The sequence below is a fragment of the Mauremys reevesii genome, linkage group 20 (genome assembly GCF_016161935.1).
Source record: "Mauremys reevesii isolate NIE-2019 linkage group 20, ASM1616193v1, whole genome shotgun sequence".
Classification (NCBI taxonomy): Eukaryota; Metazoa; Chordata; order Testudines; family Geoemydidae; genus Mauremys; species Mauremys reevesii.
The window spans coordinates 24,787,015-24,810,469 of record NC_052642.1 but is presented as its reverse complement, the minus strand read 5'-3'; the positions used below and the strand labels follow the sequence as shown (position 1 = coordinate 24,810,469).

General features: G+C 44.2%; 1 protein-coding gene across 2 annotated transcripts in view; it reads right to left on the bottom strand.

Moving 5' to 3' along the window:
- YWHAE (tyrosine 3-monooxygenase/tryptophan 5-monooxygenase activation protein epsilon) overlaps positions 1-17,927 on the bottom strand; it is a 61,911-nt gene extending 43,984 nt beyond the window's left edge. Inside the window, exon 1 of one of the 2 annotated variants that reach the window (XM_039507281.1) lies at positions 17,693-17,927. In XM_039507281.1, coding sequence (XP_039363215.1) covers positions 17,693-17,756 — 64 coding nt within the window. In that variant the 5' untranslated portion in view covers positions 17,757-17,927. The remainder of the gene's footprint in view (positions 1-17,692) is intronic. The other variant, XM_039507280.1, reaches the window with a different exon arrangement.
- Between the last annotated feature and the right edge of the window lie 5,528 nt (positions 17,928-23,455).

The following is a 23,455-nucleotide window of genomic DNA, read 5'->3' as shown; positions in this document are numbered from 1 at the left end:
AGCTCCCTAAGTGGCCCCCTCAAGGACTGAACTCAACCCTGGGTTTAGCAGGCCAATGCTCAAACCACTGAGCTATCCCCCCGCCCCCCTCCTTTTTGATTGGGATTGCCTTTTGTGTCTGTAGTAGTTTACACCGCCAACTGCCGGTACATATACCAGCACCCAGCTCTAGAATAGAAGGGTGGCAATGTTAAAAGTGATATTGATCAATATCAAGTTTTGCAGCAGACTTGGCGTCCTATTGCCACTTTTACTTCTGCACTACTACGGCCATCTCAGGGCTGACAGCTGGAGCCCTGCTACTTTCCAGTGCCGGATGGAGGGAGAGGGGGGAGACACCCACGCCTAGGTGGCAGTGCTCCAGCTGTCCTCTTTATCCCAACCTAACACATGTGCACGTCCCTTCCGCATGAGCCCCAGACACCCAGAGCTCTTAAAAAAGCACAAAGTTTGCACCTCCCTTGGGAGGCCCTCCCCATAGTTTGAGAACAGCTGATATACAGAGACCTCAGCCTGCTTAATACCACAGAGTATGTCTACACTACGAAATTAGGTCAAATTTATAGAAGTCAATTTTTTAGGAAGCGATTTTATACAGTCGATTCTGTGCGTCCCCACTAAGCACATTAAGTCAGCCGAGTGCGTCCACAATACTGAGGCTAGCGTCAACTTTCAGAGCGTTGCACTGTGGGTAGCTATCCCACAGTTCCCGCCACCCATTGGAATTCTGGGTTGAGCTCCCGCTGCCTGATGGGGCAAAAACATTGTCATGGATGGTTTTCAGTACATGTCAGTCGCGCCTCCCTCCGTGAGAGTAACGGCAGACAATCATTTCGCGCCTTTTTCCCCCGCACAGATGCCATACCATGGCAAACATGCAGCCCACCCAGCTCAGCCGCAGTTGTGTCCTGGGTGCTGCTGGCAGCAGACGGTACAATAGGGCTGCAAACCATCATCACACTTTTGTTGCCACTCTGCTCTCCTGCAGACGCCATACCATGGCAAGCATGGAGCCCGCTCAGATCACCGCGGCAGTTATGAGCACTGTAAACACCTCACACATTATCCCGCAGTATATGCAGCACCAGAACCTGCAAAAGCAGGTAAGGCAGCAACAGCAGCACAGTGACGAGAGTGATAAGGACACGGACACAAACTTCTCTCAAAGCACAGGCCTTGGCAATTTGGACATCATGGTGGTAACGGGGCAGATTCATGCCGTGGAACACCGATTCTGGGCCCGAGAAACAAGCACAGACTGGTGGGACCGCATAGTGTTGCGGGTCTGGGAGGATTCCCAGTGGCTGCGAAACTTTCGCATGTGTAAGGACACTTTCATGGAACTTTGTGACTTGCTTTCCCCCTCCCTGAAGCGCAAGAATACCAAGATGAGAGCAGCCCTCAGTTCACAAATGAGTGGCGATAGCCCTCTGGAAGCCTGCAACACCAGACAGCTACCGGTCAGTTGGGAATCAATTTGGAGGGGGAAAATCTACTATGGGGGCTGCTGTGATCCAAATAGCCAACGTGATCACTGAGCTGCTGCTATCAAGGGTAGTGACTCTGGGAAATGTGCAGGTCATAGTGGATGGTTTTGCTGCAATTAGATTCCCTAACTGTGGTGGGATGAGAGATGGAATGCATATCCCTATCTTGGGACCGGACAACAAAAGGGGTACTTTTCAATGGTGCTGCAAGCACTGGTAGGTCACAAGGGACGTTTCACCAACATCAACGTGGGATGGCCGGGAAAGGTACAGGACGCTCACATCTTTAGGAACTCTGGTCTGTGTGAACCGCTACAGCAAGGGACTTACTTTCCAGACCAGAAAATAACTGTTGGGGATGTTGAAATGCCTATAGGTATCCTTGGGGACCCAGCCTACCCCTTAATGCCATGGCTCATGAAGCCCTACACAGGCACCCTGGAGAGTAGTCAGGAGCTGTTCAACTATAGGCTAAGCAAGGGCAGAATGGTGGTAGAACGTGCATTTGGATGTTTAAAGGGATGCTGACGCAGTTTACTGACTCCGTTAGACCTCAGCAAAACCATTACTGCTTGCTGTGTGCTCCACAATAGCTGAGAGAGCAAGGGGGAGACCTTTATGGTGGGGGGGGGGGGGGGGTTGAGGCAAATCACCTGGCCGCTGATTACACGCAGCCAGACACCAGGGCGGTTAGAAGAGGACAGCAGGGCGCGCTGCACATCACAGAAGCTTTGAAAGCCAGTTGCATGACTGGCCAGGCTACAGTGTGAAAGTTCTGTTTGTTTCTCCTTGATGAAAACCCGCCCCCTTGGTTCACTCTACTTCCCTGTAAGCCAACCGCCCTCCCCTCCCCAATTTGATCTCCGCTTGTAGAGGTAATAAAGTCATTGTTTCAAATTCATGGATTCTTTATTAATTCGTCACACAAATGGGGGGATAACTGCCAAGGTAGCCTGGGAGGGGTCAGAGAGGAGGGAAGCACCGGGTGGGGTGGCGGAAGAGGGGAGGAGGAAAGGACAAGGCCACACTGCACTTCAAAAACTTATTGAATGCCAGCTTTCTGTTGCTTGGGCAGTCCTCTGGGGTGGAGTGGTTGGGTGGCCGGAGGCCTCCCCCCCACCACGTTCTTGGGCATCTGGGTGAGGAGGCCATGGAACTTGGGGAGGAGGGTGGTTAGTTACACAGGCGCTGCAGCGGCGGTCTGTGCTCCTGCTGCCTTTCCTGCACCTCAAAATACAATGGAGTGCATCAGTTTGATCCTCCAGTAGCCTCAGCATTGCCTCCTGCCTCCTCTCATCACGCTGCTGCCACCGCTCCTCTTGATCCCGCCTCCTGTCCTCGCGTTCATTTTGTGTTTCCCTGGACTCCGATATTGTTTGCCGCCACACATCTACTGAGCTCTTTCAGTGCGGGAGGACTGCATGAGCTCAGAGAACATTTCATCGCGAGTGCATTTTTTTCGCCTTCTCATCTGCGCTACCCTTTGGGACGGAGATGATAGTGGTAGCATTGAAACATTTGCAACTGCAGGAGGAAAAAAGGGAGAGTTGGGTTGACCATTTAAAATGGGTTGGCCATTTAAAGGAGGGGATACGGTTTTCAGGTTAACATGCAGCACACCACCACCACCACCCCCCACCCCCCGTATGGCTAACAGCGGGAATTATTTCTTTTCAGCCACGGGCACACAGCCCAGCAGGCACGGCCACTTCTGAATGTCTCCTTAATAATATTCCCCTATTTCCACCAGGTGACCGTGAATGATACCACTCTCCTGAGGATCACAGAGAGAGATAAACGGATGTTGCCTGACTGCATTCCAGTAGCTTTACTGGCTGAGAATTCATCCCAAGTCTTCAGGGCAAATTAATCATTAAACATGCTTGCTTTTAAACCATGTATTATATTTACAAAGGTACACTCACCAGAGGGGCCTTCTCCACCTTCGAGGTCCAGGAGCCTGGGTTTGGAGGGTAATGTCTCCAGGGTGATAAACAGTTCCTGGCTATCGGAGAGAACGTTTTTTCCGTTTGCCTGCCCCAACGAGGGGCAGTAGCTTTGTCAATGGGAGCATGGCTCCGGACAATTGAAAATTGAATTGAATTGAATTGGTGTGGACAATGAAGCAGTGTCCACACCAATGCTTTTCGTCGCTAAAGTTTTGTCGTTCAGGTGTGTCTTTTTTCCCCCCACACCCCAAGCAACAAAAGTGCCAGTGTAGACATAGCCTTAAATCAGGGGTTGGCAACCTACAGCACACATGCCAAACAAGGCATGCAAGCCGATTTTGAGTGGCACGCTGCTGCCTGCCATGGTCCTGCCCACCGCTCTCCCCTGTGGGGGCAGGAGGCAGAAGCTTGGTCCTGCAGCAGCCAAGCTTCCCCCCTCCCTCACTTCTTCCCCAGGGTGCTGCTTTCCTGCCCCTCCTCCTCTCCTGCTCTGTGCCAATCAGCTGATGGCCCTTGCGAGGGGGAGGAGGAAGAGTGGCAGCATGCTCGCTGCTCCATAGAGGCAGAAAAGAGGTAGGGACAGGGCCTTGGGGAAGGGGGTAAAACAGGGCATATCCCTTCCAGCCCCCTGCCATGAGCCGCTCAGGGCAGGGGGCTGGAAGCACCCCCACAAGCCAAACACCCCAGCCCTCTGCCCTGACCCCCTCCCCCACACACATCCCCCCAGCCCTCTGCCCTGACCCGACCCCCCCCACACAGCCTTCTTCCCTACACCCCCCCAACACACAGCCCTACACCCCCCACACCTCCACCGCCCTGACCCCCACACACACCCATCCCTCTGCCCTGACCCCGAAACCCACCACACCCCCGGCCTTTTGCCCTGCACCCCTCACACCCCCAGCCCTCTGCCCTGACCCTTGAACCCCCCCCACACACCCCTGAATCCCCCCCACCTCCACTGCCCTCTGTCCTGACCCCTGAACCCCCCTCACACACACAGCCTTCTGCCCTGACCCCTGAACCCACCCCACAGCCTTCTGCCCTGCACTCCCCATAGCCCCCTGCTCTGACTTCTGAACTCCCACATACCCCCAGCCTTCTGCCCTACACATACACCCCCAGGTCAGGCGTCCCGGCCGCCGGCCCTGCGCCAGCCGGCCTAGGTGAACAGAACACCAGGCTGGCAGCGAGCTGAGCAGGCTGGTGGCATAAGATCAGCATTTTAGATTTAATTTTAAATGAAGCTTCTTGAACATTTTGAAAACCTTGTTTACTTTACATACAACAATAGTTTAGTTATATAATATAGACTTATAGAAAGAGACCTTCTAAAAACGTTAAAATGTACTACTGGCATGCGAAACCTTAAATTAGGCGTGAATAAATGAAGACTCGGCACACCACTTCTGAAAGGTAGCCGACCCCTGCCTTAGATAGTAACAAGATGGTAATAACTGTCCTTTTGTGGAAAAAAAGTTAGCTGAGATGAGCTGGAGTTGCTGCTAATTTTAAAGTCCAATCCCATTTCATCTCAGGTGGTGTTTGGGATTCAGCTGGAGCTGGTAGGGGGTAGCAAAGTCATCTGGATTCCTCTCTGGGGTCCAGTCTGGTCAGGACATCACTTAGGATTAGGACAAAAAAAAGTCCAGGAGATGGTGGAGGTGGCAGCCATGATGAAGCTCACTTCAGTAGTCTTCATCTGTTCTCACCCTTCTGCCTTTCCCCCCAAAATCTCTCTTTAAAAACCCAACAAAGGAGTGATGGATAGAATAGCTCGTCCCCTCATTATTTTGTCCATCAGTTAGGTCTAATATCTGACACCAATTTTGGTTAATTAATTTTTGGTTCCACATATTCTGTTTTTACCAAACATGATTTCAACATAATCCTTGAATTTTATCAACATGGCCTTTTTCTATTAACTAATTTAGTCTGTCTGGTTTTCTTGCACCAGTTTATAACATGCATTGTTGAAAGCAACGAGACATTTTCCATCAATATTTATTATTACAGGTTATTGTAGCAACTTATGAACTTGCACATACAATTTTTACAATTGAGTTTACAATTATGGTAAATTTGTAGGCTCAATAATCACAAGAGGTTCCACAAACAGCCTCATTCACTATATAACCCTGATTCGTTCCCTGAGCACCATCCACCTGTGCACTTAATGAGAAAGGATTCCGTGGAAAAATAGAATGTAATCATAAATTAACTACTGCACTACAACACTTATGCACAAAAGGGCCAAATTAAGGTTGCACAGAAATCTTTCTGACATTTTCTAGCTTTTGATTGCTTGACTTTGCAATCAAAGATATTTTAAAATTGGGGGAGGAGGGTAAATAGAATTTCCTACTTTTAAAAAAAGGCAAAACAAATTCCATCACATGGAACCACACTGATTCCCATGCAAGCCTACACCATGGTTGGTACCTTTTAGAACCACAGCCCAGACAGTTAACAGGGTAACTGATAACAGGAACAGACTTATCTTGTATGTGGACTTCAGTCACTACGGTTATGTCTACACTGCAATTAAACACCTGCCGCTGGCCCGTACAGACTGGGGATCACGGGGCTTGGGCCAAGGGGTTGTTTAATTGTAGTTTAGACCTCAAGGTTCAGGCTGAGTTCTGGGACCCTCCCACCTCGCTGAGTCCTAGAGCCCAGGCTCTAGCCCAAACACAAACATCTACACCACAATTAAACAGCCCCTTAGCCTGAGCCAGGTGCCACAGGCCAGCCAGAGGTGTCTATCTGCAGCATAAACATAAATCCTAGGAGGGGGATAAGAGACTTTGCCACTGGCTTTCACAGCTATCTGCCAACAGCAAAGGACTGTTGGAACTCAAGAGTCCTGGGTTCTAAATCTAGGTTCTGCAGGGAAGTGTATTCTAGTGGCTAGACTTCTGCTGTCTCCTGCAGATGCATCCCCAGCCTGTTCCATCCTGTCTCCATACCCCTGCTCCCATTGCCACCACCAGCAGCCTGCCCCAGTGTTACCCTCCCCACCTCACCTTTCTACAATCAAGCAAGTCAGACTATCTACTCATTCTCCATGCCAACCTGTCACCAGCTAGGGGAGCACAAACCATAGCAGCATTGTCTCCTTCTGGTCAGTTACCAGAGCAGCCCCAAGCTGGAACATGCTCAGATGCACCATAAGGATGATGAATGTTCAGTCCAGTCTGCATGCAGAAATTGTGTTGGTATGGCACATGCTCAGTGCAGACAGAATCCTTGGAGATTAATGCTACCAGTCCAGAACAAACCTCTGCTAAGGATGTGTGCACTGAGATTTTCAGAGGCTTACAATTTAACCAAATTTGGGCAGATTGTCACCTGGATAGCAAAGGCGTTTTCCTAGCAGTAAGGTGACCCCCGTCAAACTTCAAATCCCTACCTGAAAGTATGGAGGGACTTGTGCTTTTAAATTAATCCACTGTAAGAATTTAACATAGGAAAAATATATTTTTCTGTGACCCCTTTCTCAGAAATAGCTTAACCGTTTTGTTGAAACATCATATAGTATGGAACATTCTGGCCCAAAGAGCTGAAATTCAGCAAATTTATAAACTACAAACAGGGTCTTCAAACAAACATTTGACAACCTTAACTAGTGGCAGTATTACGAAACTATGATTATAATATGTAGTTTTTGTAGCTTGTGTGAGAGATAGGTTCCATAAATTATTTTGCTTTTGATTAAAGAGTGGCTTTAACTCTGACCAAACAGTTGATTTCTAAGCTTGTAAAAAAGGCATCCTAAAATATTTCTATATTCACTTCTAAGTAGAATCATCCAATATGCCTTAGTATTTCTGACCACTATAGGTACATAACTATGCAAGGCATTCTGCCCTCCAAAACACTGGGTCTTGTGGACAGAGACCACTACTGGGGTTCAGCCCTGCATCCTAATCCCAGCTCTACCATAAACTTGCTGTGCGATCTTGGGCAAAGTTAGCTAACATTGTTGTGTCTCAGTTTCCTTATCTGTAAAATGGAAATGCTACGTGACACCCCATAAGCGTGATGAAACTTTAATTTTTAAAATATGGCTTTTAAGATCCTCAGATGGAAGGAACTAGAGAAATGTTAGGTGAAACTTTTTTACAACCTTGTCTAGTGCACATACCTGCGACTGTTGCGGGGCTCCTGCGCTTTACAACACTTCAGCCAACTTGCAATAAGATTTGTCAGCTGTTCACTGATATGGTATTGTCACCCATTTGCTGCACTTTATCTATGATTAGGTATCAACACTGACAGTCAAGCCTGCTATCCCCAGGTTAGCATGATCAGCATCAACTTGGTTCTGTCCTAGCAAATTTTCTTCGGAGTCTTAGGGGGCCAAAAGAAACTGACAAAGGCATATAGGAGAGATCTTTCCTCCAATTCAAAAGAATGGCATTCAATACACAATGCAGGTCCCTGTCTGTTCTTGAGCATGACGTCACATTTACCAGTTGTGAGAAATAAACTTACAGGCAGAGTTGATTCCACATGACGAATAACTGACATGACACTAAAGGTTTTATCAGCCACTAATGGTGGCCTGTACTTTTCCAATGGGATCAACTATAGTGCTTTTTAGCACAGTTAGGTGAAAAGTGAATAGGGTCTTAACATTGAACCTGTCCCACAAATGATCCTCCTCCCCCCCGTCCAGATTTCCAGGACCAGGCATAAGAAATGACATGTCATGGCAAAATAAGTTGGGACAAATTAAACAGAAAGAACTGGTTTTTATAAATCATGATGCAGGTTCTCTTACCTTCAAATCTGTTGCCTGGATGCAGCTCTGCCTGACACTGAGACCACTAAAGGGAATTATGAATTTTGTTCTCTGACAGAGGAGACACTGATTTTCATAATGTGCTTCTGTGAATAACTGCTATAAAAAAACAACAACTTAACTTTACTCTGTTTTCAGTTTCCTCAGGAACCCATCCATCTTTGGACTGAAGAGGCCTGAAAAGCCTTGAAAGGGAGATCACAAGCCTTTGCATGGGCCATGAAGGACAAATCCAAATTCCTAACCCAAATGGGTCTTCATAAAAGCCATGGCCAAAGCAAAGGAGCTGGATACAGTTTGGTCCTTTATAAGATGCACCCAGCATATGCCCTGACACCACCTTCTAACCTACTCCAAGAAGGATTCACTAACTTTCTTCCCCATTCTCCCCCCAGAATGAGTATGGCCCAGGAAACAGCCTTTATCCACAAAAGTTAAAAGGTTCATGAGAACTCAGTAATTGGGCACATTCCGAGTCTGGTATGCAGAGGACTAGGCCGTGTGCCCCATTATATCCAGCTGTTTTGATTCTGTTGAGGATAAATCAAACCTGGATTACCTGAATTACCAACATTCTGGTAAGAGATCAAACCCTTCTTTGGAAACTTGTACAAAGGGTATAAGAGTCACCAAGCCCCAAACTTCCTTTAGTTCCTAACTCCAAGCACATCCTTTGAATCTCAAATGCAGAGGAGGAGGGGAGAGGGACAAGAGAGAGACATCATTTCTTTAGGCTCTCCAAAACCTTAAAAAACTATTAATACTGCTTAAACAACCAGCCACCTAGTGGGACGTTTCTGTGATTTTACAAATATAGATGCGTCTTACCAAGAGAAATACAAAGATTTAACGATCTAGCAACCTGACAATCAGATTAAGCAATTCTGGTCCGGGTAAAAAACCTGATCTTTATAGCTGATACAAATAGTCTGGGCTCAGGGAAAAACAGAAGAATTATTTTCTTCAAAGTGGCTAAAAAACTGAGAAATGTACATGGGTGAACCCAAGTTGGCATAACCAGAATCCCTCAACTCCCGGGGCTCTAAAACTACCAGATTTTCCTAAGAACTTCTAGTTAGGCAAGGGGGGCAGGGAGGAGATGACTATATGTCCTGTTGAAGCTGTTCCACTTGGGTTAAATATCTGAAAAGTCACTAGGCCAGAGAGAGAATTATTCTACTGCCTGGTGGTTAGGGAACCCACTTCAGAGGGTCAGAGACCCAGAATCTAGTCCCCCACCACTCCAAGGACTCTACACAAAGAGTAACAGCTTCAAAAGGAGAGAATGAGGGAGAGTCCCACATCAGAATATCCCATAGCTCAGCAGCTGGAAGAAATTACTTATTCCCTAACAGGTTACAGCAGACAAAATCTAGACCGCCCCCGAAACTAAAGAAAAAATTCTTTTAGACAGTCAATGAATTCTGCAAATTCAAAAAGGTACAAATCTATTACATTAATAGCAAACGTGAATGGTTCAGCTGCAGCCCTACTACAGTTGTGAGGGTTCTGAAAAAAAATACACCTCCCCTGCCCCCCGCCCCTCCCCCAAGACCCACTATGGAAAAGTTGGAAATTTTGGGGAAAAATTGCAAAGCAATTTATGAAATATTCTCTCAGAATTAATAAGGAAAAAATTAGGGTAATTTTTAAAATGATGTTATTGCAGCCCTTCAAAATCCTTTCTATTAACAACTGAAATATTTAAAATTAATAAACTGTTTCTCGAGACACAGTTTTTTCTGGGGTCCCCTCCCCCCATTATTGTGTCAGGTCAAGTCTTCTTATATTTCTGAACCCAAAATATATAACTTTCATTTTAGTTTACAATATTGAGGATTTTTTTTGTCAATATTTTGTATTTTTCCCCATTGTTAACAGCAAATACACCTAAGTACCTTAGTGTCAAATGTAAAGAACAAGCAGAAATTAAAAACAGCCACCTGGGTGAATTTGGTTCTATCCCTACTTCTGCCAGACTTCCTATGTGATAATGGACAAGACACCTCAACAGAAAGTTTGCATATTCACTACTGATTATGAAAGCAATGAAAACTCAATATGCCCAGCTCTGGCAGTAAGACTGAAGAAATGTCCACAGGGGTATCAGGTAGGGGGGTGGTCCTGCCTCCTAACCCCACCCCTCTGCTGATTCAGTATATGGTCCTGGACAAGTTACTTTGCCTCTCCATCACAGTTTCTCAATCCATAAAATAGATACAACATTTACTCACATACATTTCAAGTGTTTTGTAATAATGAGTTAATGTCTGTATGGTGCTTTATATATATGAAGTCCTATGAAGATGCTAACTATTCTGAAAAATAAGGTCCTAGGTGTCCCAAATTGGGAAATAATTAGCAAGGAATGCAAAATTAGTAAAGACCAAGTTATGGCCTTAAGTATCCCTGTGGCTCAAGTCCCACCCTGTTAAATGGGAATAAATACTCTGCTATCTCGCAAGAGAGTTGAGAAGAAATATTCACTGATGTTTGTGAGGCTCAGATCTGTGAGGATCACAGACTAGCCACGAATAAATAAATAATTGTATTTTCACTGTAGCATTTGGATGCTGTGAATAAGGTATTGGCCTAACCACTGAACAAGGATTCAAGGAAATACTGAAGAGCTGCCTTATTCCCTGAGCACCATCCATCTTGTAAGAGAATGAGGCAACGATCCTGTGGAAAAAAAAAAGTCTGATCACATAATTAAACAATTTTATCATAATGCATATGCAGAAGGGGGCAGATTTAAGCTTGCACAGGCAACGGTAAATCTGGCATTTCCTAAGATTACAGTACTTGGCTATGCAAACTAAACATGCTTCCAGAGTAGACTAACTTTACATACAAATCGATTTTTAAGGCCAGACTGGATCATTATTTTCATCTAGTCAGAGTTCATGCATAACAAAGGCTGTAGAATCTCACTAGTGAATCCTGCATCACCACCATAACTACTGGGTAAGCTACAGCATATTTTTTAGAAAGACATTGATTTAATGATTTCAAGTGATAGCAAATCAACCCTCCACACATTGTTCCTTTGGTTAATTCCTTTCACTGTTACAAGATTTTCACCTAATTTCTAGTCTGAATTAGTCTAGTTTCAAGCTCCTGGATCTTATTATGACGTCTTTGTTTGCTAGATTAAAGAGCACACTATCAGAAATCTTTTCCACGTGTAGGTACTTACAGACCAAGATCAAGTTACCTCTTAACCCGAAAAGGGCATTAGCCCATTTTACACAGAAAACACCAAAATTGCCATACCAGATCAGACTAGAAGTTCATCTAGTCCAGTGGTTCTCAACCAAGAGTCTGGGGCTCTCTGGGGGACTGCAGATTTCAGGGGGTCTGTCAAGCAGGGCCAGTGTTAGACTCGCTGGGGCCCAGGGAAGAAAGCCAAAGCCCCACCACGCGGGGCTGAAGCCCGGGGCCCTGAACCTTGCCACCTTGGGCTGAAATTGAAACCTGAGCAATTTAGCTTTGCAAGGCCCCCTGTGGTGTGGGGTCCTGGGCGCCAGTCCTGCTTGCTACCTCCTAACGCCAGCTCTAGCTTTTATAGGCAGAAAAAAGTTGTCGTGGCACAGGTGGGCTGTGGAGTTCTTAACAACATGTCGGGGGGGGCCTCAGAAAGAAAAAGGCTAAGAACCTCTGATCTAGCCATCTCAGAAAAGGGAATTAGGGAACAAGTACAGTTGCCTAATTAGGGAAGAAGGAAAGTTATTTTTCTGACATCCCTTAAATAGGAATCAAGAACACAACATAAGTATGGCCATACTGGGTCAGACCAAAGGTTCATCTAGCCCAGTATCATGTCTTCAACACTGGCCAATATCAGGTGCCCCAGAGGGAATGAACAGAACAGGTAATCATCAGCATTGATCCACCCCCACCCCCCATTCCCAGTTTCTGGCAAACAGAGGCTAGCGACACCACCCTTGCCCATCCTGGCTAATAGCCATTGATGGACCTATACTCCGTGAACTTATCTAGTTCTTTTTTGAACTCTTATAGTTTTGGCCTTCACAACATCCTCTGGCAAAGAGTTCCACAGCTTGACTGTGTTCTGCGAAGAACTTCCTTTTGGTTGTTTTAAACCTGCTGCCTATTAATTTCATTTGGTGACCCCCTAATTCACATGTTACGAGGAGTAAACAACACTTCCTCATTGACTTTCTCCACACCAATCATGATTTTATAAACCTCTATCATATCCCCCCTTAGTCATCTCTTTTCCAAGCTGAAGTCAGTCTTATTACTCTGTCCTCATATGGCAGCTGTTCCATACCTCTAATAATTTTTGTTGCCCTTTTCTGTACCTTTTCCAATTCCAATATATTTTCTTTGAGATGGGGCAGCTACATCTGCACACAGTATTCAAGATGTAGGCGTACCATGGATTTATATAGAGGCAATATGAGATTTTCTGTCTTATCTATCCCTTTAATGATTCCCAATATTGTTAGCTTTTTTGACTGATGCTGCACATTGAGTAGATGTTTTCAGGGAACTCTCCAAAATAACTCAAAGATCTTTTTTGAGTGGTAACAGCTAATTTAGACTCCACCATTTTATATGTATAGTTGGGATGTTTTCTAACGTGCATTACTTTGCATTTATCAACATTGATTTTCATCTGTCATTTTGTTGCCCAGTCACCCAGTTTTGTGAGATCCTTATGTAACTCTTCGCAGTCTGCTTGGGACTGAACTATCTTGAGTAGTTTTGTAACATCTGCAAATTCTGCCACCTCACTGTTTATCCCTTTTTCCAGATCATTTATGAATACGTTGAATAAGACTGGTCCCAGGACAGACTCCTGGGAGACAGCACTATTTACTTCTCTCCATTCTGAAAACTGACCCATTTATTCCTACCTTTTGTTTCCTATCTTTTAACCAGTTACCAATCCATGAGAGAACCTTCCCTCCTATCCTATGACAGCTTACTTTGCTTAAGAGTCTTTGGTGAAGGACCTTGTCAACGGCTTTCTGAAAATCTAAGCACACTATATCCACTGGATCCCCCTTGTCCACATGCCTGTTGATGCCCTCAAACAATTCTAGCAGATAGGGTGATTCTCCTTTACAAAAAACATGCTGACTCACCCTCAAGAAATTATGTTCATCTGTGTGTCTGATAATTCTGTTCTGATGGAAGGTTTTTAAATGGACAACCTACCCTAAATTCTCAATTATTGAGGGACAATCTTCACTCATTGATATATTTTGCTTTCCACAACCAAATCTCTGTATAAACTTTTCATGAGTGATGTACTCAAATACTTGGATGCTAATATCTAAACTGTATTGTTAATTTTATTCACCTAAATTTGGGTTATTGCTGATTATGCACTACATGTATCTTATGACTTTTAAAACATGCTTTGTATTTGTGGATAATCTAAGCCCTATACTCAGATGTACAGTCTTTTCTTACCCTGTGTACTATATAATTTTTTAACATTAGTTTTAACCAGTTTGCCCAACACTCAAGTCAGGCTTACTGGCCTATAATTGCCAGGATCATTTCTGGAGCCCTTTTAAAAAATTTGGCATCACATTAGCTATCCTACAGTCATTTGGTACAGAAGCTGATTTAAATGATTGGTTACAAACCAGTTAGTAGTTCTGCAATTTCACATCTGAGTGCCTTCAGAACTCTTGGGTGAATAGCATCTGGTCCTGCTGACTTATTACTGTTTATCAGTTTGTTTCAAAAGCCCCTCTAAGGACATGTCAATCGGGGACAGTTCCTCAGATTTGTCACCTAATGGGATGGCTCAGGTTTGGGAATCCCCTCACATCCTCAGCCATGAAGACTGATGCAAAGAATTCATTTAGTTTCTCCACAATGGCCTTATTATCCTTGAGTGCTCCTTTATCATCTCCACTGTCCAGTGACCCCACTAGTTGTTTAGCAGGCTTCCTGCTTGTAATATACTCCAAAAAAATTTTTGCTATTACTTTGAGTCTTTGGTTAGCTGGTTTATACAGTAATAGAGTTTATATTGCTTCCTTTTTTTTTTAAATTCTTGCTATTATCTCTCTGTATGATGTTCTTACCCATATATTCCATTCATTTTTTAATCCTCCTAAGGTCTTTGCTTCAGTGATATTCTTAAATATTTATTATCTTCACAGGACACTTATGTTCAACCAATATTGAACATTTAAGAATGGTCTTAGTGTAACACAATAAAGCTTCAGTTTGACACACAACTAAACAAAGTTAATATGTAAAATGAAGAAACAGCATTAAGTTAGACAAAGCAATCTCATTGCCTGAACAAGATGTGTGTCTATTACAATGACAATTAAAATTTAACAAAAACTACAACTTCTGATTTTAATAAATCCACCTTGATTGTGGCTAAGTCAGCCAGATCTCATTTACAAGTTGTTTCCCAAACAATGTTTTGTATAAACAATGTCACTTCAAGTAGGTTATTCTTTACTTTGAGGCAACAGCTTTAGACCAGTGAGAGCATCCAAGGTATGCAAGGACTGGCCCACGTTGTGTTTTACTATTTACATTACAAGATGCATTGTTTGGTAAGCAGTTTATAAAAATAGCAGGGGACAGCATGGTTTAGTAGAAAGGGCACAAGACTTGGGAGTCAGGAAACCTGGGGTCTCTTCCCAACTTTGACACTGATCTACTGTGTGATCTTGTACAAACCATTTTCAAATCCTTATGCCTCAGTTTCCCCATCTGTAAAACTGAAAAGATACTTACATTTCAACATCTATAGATAAAAAGTGCTATAGAGATCTAAATATTTTAGAAGTCATTGCATTTGTCCTCATGACAAATCAAAAAGACTGTCTACTTATTTCATCATCTTTTTGCATTGTTGATATCACCACAATACTTGATATTGCAATGCAGGTGCATGTGTTCAACATACGCAATGAATATGCCAAGGTAAGCACAGATACAAAAATGCATTTCTAACAATTATTTTAACCTGACATCGTTCCTTTAATTTATTTTACAAAGCCATTCCAACAAACTGCTTTGGACTCTACAAATGTTGCATTCTAGCAAAGCCTGATTAACAGAAAAATCTCATTACCAGTCATACCACTGCGTGCGTAACCCTTCACCTCTTGAAGTAACCAGTTCTGCTTCCTTTTTCCTGAACAGATATTCACAGAAGCACAAAAAGTAGATAGTGAATCTTCTCACCAAAAGGCAAATCCTACAAATTAATATTCTAATTGTCAGGAGGGCTGGTTACTTTGCACTGCAAATGCCTATAGCAGAATTTGAAAAGTTACCAGACACTAAGAGGAAAGATGTACCACCAGGGAAATGCCATGCAGAGATGCATACCTCAAAAAGCCACCGAGAAGGATGGAGAAATACCTACCAGGGTGCTGTTCACAGACCCTGCTTGGGGCTCCAAATTTGGCCTGAGCTACACAAGTTTTCCCAGCATAGCTAGATTGTTTAGGATCATGAAAGGGAAAATAAAAAAATAAAATAAAAAAAAATCACACCCCTAACATACCTAGCAAAAACCCTAGTGTTGCCAGTAAAAGCCCTAGTGTTGATTTAGTTACCAGCAAAGAGTGCTTTTGTCGATATATGCTACATCTACACTGTGATTTGCCAATATATCAAGTAACCTAGTATTGTCAACTAGGCCTTATGTAGACAATGTTTTTTAACCCTTCTCTAGCTACTGGAAAGAAGAAATATCTTAATTCTGAATTACTCTAGCACAGTGGCTCTCAACCTTTCCAGATTTCTGTACCCCTTCCAGGATTCTGATCTGCCTCACTAACCGCCAAGTTTCACCTCACTTAAAAATTACTTGCTTACAAACTGAGACATCAAAATACAAAAGTGTCACAGCACACGATTACTGAGAAATTGCCTACATTCTCATTTTTACACACAATAATAAATCAAATTGAATATTTTATTTACATTTCACTGTATAGCATATAGAGCAGTATAAACAAGTCAGTGTATGAAATATTAGTTTACACTGACTTTGCTAGTGCTTTTTATGTCGCCTGTTGTAAAACTAGGCAAGTATCTATGAGTTGATCTAGCCCCTGGAAGACCTCTGCTACCCCCAAGGATACACAGAGCCCTGCCTGAGAGCCACTGTTCTAGCACTCCCCCAAGCCTCATGGCTATTCCAAAAGGTAAACATTTCCTTGACTTATCACTTCTTATGGCTCCATTTTGTGTCCTCACCTGTCACCCCAAATATATCCTTCAGTGCTTGCATGTATTGCTAATAGTAGTAGCTCCAGAGAGAACCTGACCTAGTGCTTGTCAGTTTTACTGCCCCTCCTTCTGAACAGCAGTAAGAGTAGGAAAGATCCTGATCATAGCTTTCTCAAGTGACAGGACAAAAATTGAGCAACTAAGGCAACAGAGCCAACTGATCAGAAAACCTGTATTCTTTAGGTTTACACTACTTTCACATTCAGATTGTTTTACTCATAAGTGACAAATTAATTTAGTTTTAAATGAGAGGCAAGGGTTTAAAGCAAGCATGACAAGCAGATTTTTCAAATGATGCCAACAGCATATATTACCTAAGTGTAGGTTCAGGAAAAATAGCCTTAGTGCTCAGAGATATTTAACACCTTACAAATATTTAAATCAGCACAGCCCATGAACTTTAAAGAAAAAAAAACACAAGGCTTAGGAATTTTCCCCACCTAAAATACTGTAATTTTAAGCATAAGGCGACAAACTAATAAGATTTACATTTACTTCAGGCAGGGAGAAGTACACTGTATTTAATAAACTCCATAGCGTATGCCGGGGGGAGTAGAGAGGGTAACAAAAAATCAATCTAAAAAGGCACATCGTCAAACTATGGTGGGCAAAAAAGGGCGAGGCACCTTCGAGGGCCAGGTCTGGGAAGGAGGAATGAAGGTAAAGAAGGGCCCACCAAGGGCCAGAAACCCCGATCACGAGGGGGAAGGGGTGTCCTGGACGTTGACTGCGACGAAGTGACCTGGCCCCCACTCCACAGGACTCAACCACTCCGAACCGGCCCTCTTTGGCCCACTGCTCAGCAGGGCTCCAGTAAAAGGAACCACCTCTGCCCGCGCTAGTGACGGCACAAGAAAGGACACAGGGTCTCTTTGTCGGGCTCCATCGAGCCGAGAAGGGGACGGGTCCCCACCCCCCCGACTCGCCCTTCCCAACCACCATTTTATTCCCCGTTATTGTCGCCGCCGACCCCCGCCACAACCGAGCCGAGACACCACCCACCAGGACTAGGCCGCCCGTCCACCCTAGTCCCTTACTCCTGGCCCCTCCAATCCCGCGGGGCAATCCCAGTCGCCATTTTGTTCGTGCCCCCCTCCGCCGCCTCTGCCCCCCTGCCCAGCCGCCGCCATTTTGTGGCCGCTCCCTCCCTTTCCCCCGGCACTACCCGGCCCGCCCGTCCTCCCGGCTCTCACCATCATAGCGCTCAGCCTGCTCAGCTAGCTTAGCTTGGTACACAAGGTCCTCCCGATCGTCCATGTCCACGAGACGGGGCGGCGACGGGGACTACACGGGGTGGATGGAGGCTGATGAGTCCGGGATGCTCAGCCACTACCAGCTCACTGTTCTCCTGGCAAAGATGGCGGCGGTAGCACCGCCTCCTGCTATATCCGGGTACTTCCGCCAGCTAACGCATGCGCATCGCGCACCCACCATGGCAACAGCGGCTCCCTGGCAACCGGCGGGAGGAGAGAGACTCAGGGGTGGGGTCCGACGTGACGTCACGTCTCCTGCGGCTGCCAGGCCCCGGAAGCGTGCGGGAAGGGACCTGTGGCTGGGCTATGAGGGGTAGGGCCCTTGGCACTGTGATGGCGGTGTGAGGGTGAGGGGCTGCTGGCACTCTGAGGATATAGCGGTTGATGATCCCCTGGAACTGATATATGGCGGAGGGGGGGATGAGGGGCCTCTGGTGCTCCTGGGAAATGAGGGAGAGAGGGGGTCCTGAGGTGTTAAATGGGAGTTTAGGGGCCCCTGCACTAGGATATAGTGGGTGAAGGGCCCTTGGCAGGGATAATGGCGAGTGAGGGGGCCTGTGGCACTAATGAGAAATGGGAGGGACAGGGGCCTGTGGCACCCAGATATGCAGGGGGCTGAAAGGCCCCTGGCACTGAGTGGGTGGGTAAGGAGGGGTAAGGATTCCTTGGCAGTGGGTTGTGGGTTTACGTGATACATACCTGTAACTACAGTGACTACTGATTTATACCAACACCCTCATTTTTACTGTTCCCTTGTCCCCTCGCACCCATTGTGTGTTCATTCACGCATCATCAGGGATCTACAACCCATCCTGGACAATGATCCCACACTTTCACAGACCCTGGGAGGCAGGCCAGTCCTCGCCCACAGACAACCTGCCAACCTGAAGCATATTCTAACCAGTAACTGCACACCGCACCATAGTAACTCTAGCTCAGGAACCAATCCATGCAACAAACCTCGATGCCAACTCTGCCCACATATCAACACCAGCGACACCATCACAGGACCTAACCAGATCAGCCACACCATCACTGGTTCATTCACCTGCACATCCACCAATGTAATATACGCCATCATATGCCAGCAATGCCCCTCTGCTATGTACATCAGCCAAACTGGACAGTCTCTACAGAAAAGGATAAATGGACACAAATCAGATATTAGGAATGGCAATATACAAAAACTTGTAGGAGAACACTTCAACCTCCCTGGCCACACAATAGCAGATCTTAAGGTGGCCATCCTGCAGCAAAAAAACTTCAGGACCAGACTTCAAAGAGAAACTGCTGAGCTTCAGTTCATCTGCAAATCTGACACCATCAGCTCAGGATTAAACAAAGACTGTGAATGGCTTGCCAACTACAGAACCAGTTTCTCCTCCCTTGGCTTTCACACCTCAACTGCTAGAACAGGGCCTCATCCTCCCTGATTGAACTAACCTCGTTATCTCTAGCTTGCTTCTTGCTTGCATATATATATATATATATATATATATATATATATATATATATATATATACCTGCCCCTGGAAATTTCCACTACTTGCATCCGACTAAGTGGGCATTCACCCACGAAAGCTCATGCTACAAAACGTCTGTTAGTCTATAAGGTGCCACAGGATTCTTTGCTGCTTTTACAGATCCAGACTAACACGGCTACCCCTCTGATACCATTCACCTCATTCTAGGCATTTTGTCATAGCCCTGGAGCTCTGTGGGCCGACAGGGAATGTGTGTCTGTGTTACTCATTTACAATTAGAGAGACAAGGTGGGTGAAGTAATATAGTTTAGTGGACCAATTTCTGTTGGTGGCTATGTCTACACTAGCACCTTTGTCAGTATAACTTATGTTGTAAGATAAGTTACACTGACAGAAACACCAGTGTGGACAGAGCTTTGTTATCCAGAGATGCTCTCCTGCTGAAAAAGCTATTGGCGGTCATTGGAGGTGGTTTAATTATGTCAATGGGAGAGTTCTCTGCATCAGTTCAGCTGTGCTGCTGTAAGCTCACTAATGTAGACATGGCTGGTGAGAGAGACAAGTTTTCAAGCTTACCAGAGGCATAGCTAGGCATTTTAGTGCCTGGGGCATGCAAGCATATTTGTGCCCCCTTCCAGTTTTTTTTCATAATTTCCCCCCTCTCTCCCCCCGTAGATTTGTGCCCTGGATGGCTGCCCAGTTTACCCTACCCTGGTTATGGCCCTGCAGCTTACATAGAGCTCTTCTTCAGGTCTGAGGAAAAAAATTCCCAGCATCACTTCACAGCTAAATGCAAGGTGGAACACATTGTTTTGCATAAGTAGGTAGCCCATATTGTAAGGGGCCATTCAAAGAAAGCAGAGTAGGCTGTTCATATCTTTGGAGTCATAGGACAAAAAAGGGGGGTTAGTGTGTTACAGATTGTTGTAATAATCCAGAGTCTCTGTTCACTACATTATTTTTAGTATATAGAAAAGTAATTAATTTTAGATCCCAAGCTAATATTTTGAAAGTGTTCAGGTTTCTGTGAGGATGAAAACTGATAGGACTGCCCTCATAGTTGTGAAGAAAACCTTGAAAATGTGACCCAGGGGTCACATAAGGTTTCAACCCTAGAATACAAATAAAAAATTCCAAATTTATTATTTGTTTTTAATATAATGATTTTGGAGGGCCTGACTCATGATTTTTCAATGCTCGGTGTTGGCCATGCTAAGGTTTTGAGAAGGAAACTTATAGCACTGATCAATTTAAAGCAAATGCAATCATTTTTTACTTTTTCATAGCCATATTTTAAAAAGACTTTCTCATGGACATCTACCCTCTAATTTGTAATTAATATCCCTGTGGCAACTACAACAATTGTTTCCATGAAGAAATAATATTAGAAAAGTATGTACAGTTTTGTTTTTATTAATAGATTATAAGGGCAAAAAGAGACCACTGTGATCATCTAGTCTGACTTCCCACACAACACAGGCAATATGACTTCCTTGAATTAATTTCTGTTTGAATCACAGCATATCTTTTAGAATAATTTCTAATCTTGATTTAAATATTTCCAGTGATAGAGATTCCACCACAAATGTTGCTAAGTTGTTCTAATGATTAATGATTCTGTTACAAATTTGTGCCTAATTTCTAGACCAAATATATCTAACTTAAACTTTCGGTAGTTGGTTTTTGTTATGCCTTTCTGTGCTAGATTGAAGAGCCTGCTCTTATAAAATTTCTGTTCACTATATAGGTATTTATACATTGTATCACATCACCCCTTCACCTTCTCTTTCATAAGATAAATGGGTTGATCTCTTTTAGTTTTTCACTAGGAAGTATGTTTTCCAGCGCTTTAATCATTCTCATGGTTCTTCTCTGAATTCTCTCCAATTTGTTTGTGGGCATGAGAATTAGACATGGTATTCAAGTCAACTACAGTAACTCCTCACTTAAAGTTGTCCTGGTTAATGTTGTTATGTTGCTGATCAATTAGGGAACATGCTTGTTTAAAATTGTGAAATGCTCCCTTCTAATGTCGTTTGGCAGCCGCCTGCTTGCAGGAAGAGCAGCCCATTGCAGCTAGCTGGTGGGGGCTTGGAACCAGGGTGGACCGGCACCTCCCCTATCAGCTCCCCACTCCCTTAAATTCCCTGTGCAGCATCTGCCCAGCAGACTAGCAATTGCAGATATCCCTCCCCCCAGTGCATGTGCTGCTCCTGACCTCTGCCTTGGGGCTGCTCCCCAAGATTGCTGCTTGCTGTGGCGGGGGGAGGAAGAGGAGGACTGTCAGGGTGTCCCCCTCCCCCCTGCTCCTGCACCCTGCTTACCCCATCTTCCACAGAGCAGGGGGGACACAAGACAGGGCTCAGGACAGAGGGAACTTGCTGGCAGCAGCCGCCGTGGTCTCAGCAAGCTGATCTAATTAACACGGCAGTGTACTTCAAGGTGAAATGCGCATCTCTCTCTCACACACACACAGTGTGTGTCTCTGTCTGTCTCTGATGCTCTCTCCCCTCCCTCCATTCCTGCTGCCTTGTAGACTGTGAGAGTTAACCCTTGAGGGCTCAGACAATTGCTAGTTGATCATTTAGCAGTAAGGTGTTCCCTGGAAAATATCCCACCCTCTGACTCCTCCACTTCAACCAAGCTTCACAATCATCATCACTGTGTACCAGTATTTAATTGTTTGTTTAAAACTTATACTCTGTTTGTGTGTATGTATGTATATATATAGTCTTGTGTCTGGTGAAAAAAAAATTCCCTGGAACCTAACCCCTTCATTTACATTAATTCTTATGGGGAAATTGGATTAACTTAACATTGTTTCACTTAAAGTCAAATTTTTCTGGAACATAACTACAACGTTAAGCGAGGAGTTACTGTACCTTACAGAAGTCTAAGTATATTACAGCAACTCTATTTCCTAAATTAACCAAATTGTAATCTTGTAAAAAATATATATTAAATTCATCTGACAGGATCTATTTTCCATAATCCATTATTGATTGACCTAAATTATATTACTTTCCTTTAAGTCTTTATTAACCGACTTCCGCATCTGCTGCATCATTATTTCACCTGGAAGCAATGTCAGGCTGACAGGCCTATAATTACCCAAGCATTCTGTTTATCCTTTTAAATATTGGCACAACATGAGCTTTCTTTCAGTCTTCTGGAACTTCCCCAGCGCTCCCAGACTTACTGAAAATCAACATTAATGGTCCAGCAAACTCATCAGTCAGATCTTTTAAAACTGTTGGATACAAGTTAGATCTGATGATTTTAAAATGTCTAGCTTTAGTAGCTGCTGTTTAACATTCTCCTGAGTTACTGCTGGAATGGAAAATGTGTGATTCTCATTTTATGATATGGCTATATCATTTTTTTCCAACACATATAGAACAAATATTTATTGAACACTTCTGCTTTTTGTGCATTATTGACAATTCTACCATTTTTCATCTAGTAATGGACCAATACTATTGTTAGGAGTCTTTCTGTTCTTAATATACTTTAAAATACTCCTTATTGTCTATAACTCTGCTGGCTATTGCTTCCCTTATACATTTTCTACAATTCCTAGCTTTGAATTTATATTAATGACTATCAGCTTTCCCTTTGTTCCATTTTTTTTAGACGGAGAGAGTGCACAGCTGTCACTTCCCCACTAAGCCAGATTATTTTTGTAACCAATGCTGCCTTCTTTCTTGTGTGGGTTTTGAGACATTTAGTAAAATATTAATAAATGATTTCCAATTATAAAATTTTTCTTTTTAAATTCTCTCACCCAGCTGATTTGTATCATAATTGTTTTGAGCTTTTTGCAACTGGCCTTTCAATCCACTATGTGTGTGTATTTACACACACACACACACACACACACGTCACCAAATGAAATTAATAGGCAGCAGGTTTAAAACAAATAAAGGGAAGTATTTCTTCACACAACGCACAGTCAACCTGTGAAACTCCTTGACAGAGGATATTGTGAAGGCCAAGACCACAAGAGGGTTAAAAAAATAACTAGATACATTCATGGAGGATAGATCCATCAATGGTTATTAGCCAGGATGGGCAGGAATGGTGTCCCTAGCCTCTGTTTGCCAGAAGCTGGGAATGAGCGACAGGGGATGGATCACTTGATGATTACCTGTTCTGTTCATTCCCTCTGGGGCAATGGCACTGGCTGCTGTCGGAAAACAGGATACTGGGCAAGATGGAC